The 5,468-nt window shown below is 43.2% G+C and overlaps 1 protein-coding gene across 1 annotated transcript; it reads right to left on the minus strand.

The window, feature by feature from the left end:
• Window positions 1-524: 524 nt before the first annotated feature.
• LOC107503925 (histone H2A-Bbd type 1-like) lies at window positions 525-1,046 on the minus strand. Its single transcript, XM_016132729.2, has one exon. The coding sequence runs from the start codon at window positions 951-953 to the stop codon at window positions 606-608; it is 348 nt and encodes a 115-aa protein (XP_015988215.2). The 5' UTR covers window positions 954-1,046; the 3' UTR covers window positions 525-605.
• Between the last annotated feature and the right edge of the window lie 4,422 nt (window positions 1,047-5,468).

The following is a 5,468-nucleotide window of genomic DNA, read 5'->3' on the forward strand; positions in this document are numbered from 1 at the left end:
TTTCTTTATGGTTTCCCCATCACTCCTCAATCTTCATGTGAAGCTCGTCCCATCAAGTTCATGCCAACTTCTGTGCCACCCTCTCCACCCAGCGCCGTCACCATCATCTCCTACTGTTAGATGCTCCCTACCATGAACAAAGCCTCTGGTGCTTCGGTCTCGGTCTGCAGCCACAGCGCCACCCCCAGTTACCACCTTCACTCTGGCAGCCCCCCTGCCAGCCTCCTGGCCTCCCAGGCCTTGACTTGCCCAGAGCCAGTGAGGAAGTCTTCTCTCCCCCATGACCTTGGCCAGCTACTCCTACCAGCGCCGCTCCCCACTCTGCCATCTCTAGAAACTGCTCCCTGAAATCCCTGAGTCCAGCATCCCACGCTGACACCCATCTTCTGCCCTCCGACACCCCATGAGACATCTCCTTCTGGATGTCTCACACACACTTGCCATGCAGAATGACAGAAACGGAGGAGTCAAAAATCGCTCATGTGTTTAAACACTTTAATAGCAAGTACTCATGGTCCCTGGCTTTTCCCATCTTCGGGCAGTTTTGGGGACTAGATGGGGCTTTAGATGAAGTCTCGCCAGGCTCTGGGACCCAGGCATCACCGCTACTTCCTGGCTGAGGTCATCCCATCACCCCGAGGGTGGGTGTCATCCTTAAAGATGGAGCTGAGGGGGCCGTTGTCCACCGCCCTCTCCACGTGTTCTGGAGTGATGAGCACCCTGTGCTGGTTGAGGGCCTCCTTGCTCGCCAGCTCCAGGATGTTGGCCGTCAGGTACTCCAGAACGCCGGTGAAGAAAACAGATGTGTCCCTGCTCAGGCGCTGGACGTCGGGAGCTTCTCGCAGGAGGCGATCCACGCGGCTAACCGGGAACTGCAGCTCGGCTCTCTGGGAGCGGGAGACAGCGTGCTTCTTACGCCTGCGAGTGGGCTGGCGTCTTCTTTCCCCAGACATTGCTACTGGATTTGCCAATCAGACCAGCTGGATCGTCTTGCTGGCCTGGGCCTCTCCAGACACCAGTGATTTTTCCTGCCCACTATATTCTGGTGCTCCAGCCCCTCATTTATCATGGAGCTGCCTTTGTGACAACTCGGACTTTGTGATGTCACTGATGTCCACTGGGCCCTGAGCAGGACTGGACAACAAATGCCCATGATAAGAAACCAGTCTCCTTGGTAACTTTGCCATCTGTTTCAGGGAACTCTTTGTACCTCAACAGTCTGCAAAATAAACAAAAAAAGTGCTTTAATAGAAACACTACACTGACCTGCCTTTGGGATAACACTCCAGGTCATCTGTTTTTAGCCTTAGATTATCCTTTGGAGCTGTAGGTCACTGATTGACATACTGAATGCCTGGTCCAGTAGCTGTCCATTTACTTCCCCTATCACACTGTAATAAAATCCATTTTGCTTCCATTTGCACATTTAAATATCCTTTTTCAATGTTTCTATGTTTGTTCTTTGGGTTCTCTTTGAATTGATGACGGTATCTGCCAATTCCTTCGTGAGTACAATTCTTTCAACATATTTCCATTTTATGTCTGTGTGAGTATCATGAACAACTATAAACATGTTTTCACTGTTTTGGAGGTCACATTCATATGTGCCCAGTGAATTTCCCTGCCAGATCTAGGTAAGCTTCAAATACAGAAAAGTGTACCTCAGTCTCAGATAAAGCCCGGGTGTGTCTTCTTTCTTCGAGCTGACACCCAACCACCAATAGAACATTGATATCATTTTTCTAATTTTAATTTAAATATTTGGTTTTTATTTTAATTTTCATCTGTACTAATTTTGTGTTACTGTCTTGTTTTTGTTCACTTAGAACTGATACGCTATTCCCATTGCTAGCAGAGAATTCAGTTTTAGGATCTGACCACCTGGCAATCTGTGTAAACAGGTCCATAAAGATCTAGTCTTGGTTGGGGAAAGACAACAGAGAATCTGGTTTTTCACTCTTTGTCTATTTGTCAATTCAGAGCAATTCAGAATTTCATAACCCGTGGGAGGGCAACAGCTTTTACATGTATGGACTGGCAAGATTCAGTGTCTGTGTTTATACCTGCCCATGGCTGAAATTGTAAAACTAAAGCTCTATTTCTCTATGCACATACGATTGTGGGTCTGTAATTCAGAAATGCCTTTACCTTTGCGTGAGTGTCTGTTTTTCTGCCTCTGGATATTAACGCTATTCGATTATAAAAGCTCTAAGATTCATGAAGTTCTTCTGTGATTGGCATATTAAATTACTTATTTAAATGGAACATTTCCAAATCTCCTTGATTATAAGTAAATTGAACTATGATATGTTAAATGAGCTACACTTCAATCATATGTATTCTAGCAGAAACCAACTTGCAGCACTCTTAAGACATCGAATTCACCTAATTTCTATAAATCTTTGACCAACAGGGTTACTTTAATACTGTAGGTCTGATGACAATAACTAAGTCTTCTTTTATTTATACATTAAGTGTAATGTGAGTGAACATTTATATACTACTTAGGTATGTTTTCCATAAACATAAATTTATACTGATCACATTAACTACTATATTATCTATTCTATGTTTCATATGATGAAATACATAAATTTACTGTTAACGAAACTGAATCTCTGTTTTAACAATTTTGTTTTTCTGTACTCACAAACATTCATGGTACATCAGCTTGAAGAGAATTTTCAAACAATTTTGAAAATGTAGATAACCTTGGACTGATATTGAGTTTATTAAAGGATAGCCAATGGATAATTTCTAAGACAGAATATTGAAATACTGATGATTCAGCATTATTTTACTTTATATACTTTTACTTCTTATTGCATACGCTCTTGAGAGCCTATACCTTGGAGTCTGTCAATGATCATGTTCATTTCTGCCAAACTGAGAAGCTGAGTGAGGGAACCATGTGCCTAAATAAAGCTGAGGTAACTGTATTAATGAAATCTGCTACTCCAGAAATTCACAATTATGTGCCCTCTAGATTTCGCTATGAAACACAAGTGATTTTGCTTAAAAGTTAAAATGAGTATAGCTGAATGAGAGTGTGCTAGGAGTTTCAACAACAGGTAGGAGGGCTGGCCTGTTGTCCCTACTTTGCCACCCACTCACCATGTGACTCGGGAGAGCTGACTACCATCTCTGGGCCTAAAGAGCCTCAGCTATAAAATGGAGACCCTACAAACTGATCCCTGTCCCCTGTGCCACACTTACTCACCTTCAGTAGACAAGTTTCCTTAGGAAAAGATCATAGACGGGTCATTGTTCACCTCGAGCAGACCTTTGAAATAACTGAGTCCAACCTCATTTTATAACCATGGAAGCCGATGTGCCCCACGTAAACTAGACCAAGGGCGAAGAGAACTTGGTAATGACCCACCTGCAGTTGCTGCAGAGAGGTCTGCTGGCCAAGTGACAGGAAGACAACAGTAAGAGTTGAACTTGGCTAAGGCTAGGAGGGTTCATGGCTCTCTATAACAAATCGCCAAGGAGCTAGAGCAGCTCCCCTGAAGGCCCAGGCTTCCCAGGACCCATATCATGACCCAGGGGCCCATTTTTCTGCCAGAAAATGCTCACTCAAACAGAGACAGGGGATGCTGGCAGACAGAAAGCTGCCCAAGACGCCTCTGCTGTGTCAGGCAGATCCTTGAACCTTCCTCACTTGACTACCATTGCATTACTAAGATTAAGAGGATGAAGCCTGAAGAAAATTGTGAGGTGGACATCCTGACAAAGGCTGCGAATATGATGTCAATAAGCATTCAGTGTCAGGAAGGGTGTCTTGGATTTCTACACGCACATATTCCACGGAGCTCTAAGCACAACCCTGACACTGATGCTCATGACGTTCCTCTGACATGGGAAAGGTGAGGCCACCTCCAGCAGCTTTCCCACATGGTGGCCAGAGGCAGAGAGAGGCCGAGTCCCCAGGCAGAGGGGAGCTGAGAGGAAACCAGGGTGAGGACTGTCTGGTTCCCGGATGTACCTCTGACTTCCTCCTCTGCGTGGCCCACCCCTGTCTCTCCACAAGGCTCAGCAGGTCGTGGTTTTCTCAGCCAGTGGCCTGAGTCTCCAGCAGTCACGTGAGAACCACGTCCAGAGGCACCTTGGGGAGCTCGCCTAAGCATCTGGCCAACAGGGACGGAGACATGTGCAGCTGGTTCTAGGGGCCTCCTCTCTGCCAGACACTGTGTCAGGCAGCAATTACTGACATATGTTGACTCAAACACTGGGAAAACCCCAAAATGGAGGAACCCTTACTACCTCCATTATACACACGAGGGAACTGCTGCTCAGAGGCAACAGATGAGTGTCTGGGATCCCATGGCCACAAAGTGGTGAACGGGGATGGCCATCCTAGGTCATAGGACCATATTTGAGTGTGTGATACCCTGTTGCCTCCATTTGTATTTCCACTAACCCCTTTATCAATCTTGCCCTGGAACCCATAGAAAGGGAAATGCTGTGCGGAATTTCGAATTAAGATTCAGATGACATGATTTCTAATCCCATTGTGCAACATACTTACCATTGTACCTGGGGCACAACCGATATCTGATCTTCAAATTCCTCAGTTCTGAAACAGGTATAAGATCATTTGTCCTGCCCTTCTCCAGAAAGTTCAAACAATTTATTGAGATGGTGTACATGAAAGAAATTTGTAAGATATGAAGAGTTATGTAAGCATAAGATCATAGCATTGTTCTTATTGAGCTTATGGGAGAATTTATTTCCCTAAATCCTATTAGAATTTTCACATAGTGAGAAATAGAGTAGTCTGCTCCATAAATGGCTAACACTTTCCTAATGAGGGTGTGGGTTATTAAAATATTGTCATTCTCTGCTCTATATTAAGGCTGTGTCAGCTTAAAGATGACAGCCAGCTCAGCTGGGAGTATATGGGAATTCTCTGTACCTTCCACTCAATTTTGTTGTGAACCTGAAACTGCTCTAAAAAAATAAACTCTTATTTTATAAAATTTGTTTTTTGCTTTGCTACAAGGAAAGAAAGGAGAAAAATAAAATAGACATCCATAGTCCTACTTTCTGCTAAAGATTACAAGGAAGACTGATATGGCCATTCTTCTAATTAATAAAATATTAAGGTATTAAGATATTAAGAAAATGTAGTCATTACTGTATCTTACTCTTACCAGATCAAAGAATAAATGGTGCTAGTGTTTTTGATGCAAAGTTCCTTAAGATTTCAGGAGCTAAAGATAGTCATCCAGAGAAGAAGACAAGATGTATAATTTCACTCTATTTAAGCAAGGGGAATGGAAAGAAAATATTAGATCAAGCTGTGACTGGGAATAATTAAAATTTAATGAGAAAAAATATCTATGTCATTTCTCTCAGTGTTATTGACTATATCATTTTCTTGAAACTATATATCACATACTTTAGTTTTATATTAGTTCTTTAAATAAAGAGCTCGAATATTGTAGAAAAGCATACTTGAATGT

The sequence above is a fragment of the Rousettus aegyptiacus genome, unplaced genomic scaffold, assembly GCF_014176215.1.
Source record: "Rousettus aegyptiacus isolate mRouAeg1 unplaced genomic scaffold, mRouAeg1.p scaffold_m13_p_9, whole genome shotgun sequence".
In the NCBI taxonomy this organism is placed as follows: domain Eukaryota; kingdom Metazoa; phylum Chordata; class Mammalia; order Chiroptera; family Pteropodidae; genus Rousettus; species Rousettus aegyptiacus.

Bases quoted from the DNA above. Each gene is read 5' to 3' on its own strand.
- LOC107503925 (XM_016132729.2), bottom strand. From the start codon at position 953: ATGTCTGGGGAAAGAAGACGCCAGCCCACTCGCAGGCGTAAGAAGCAC.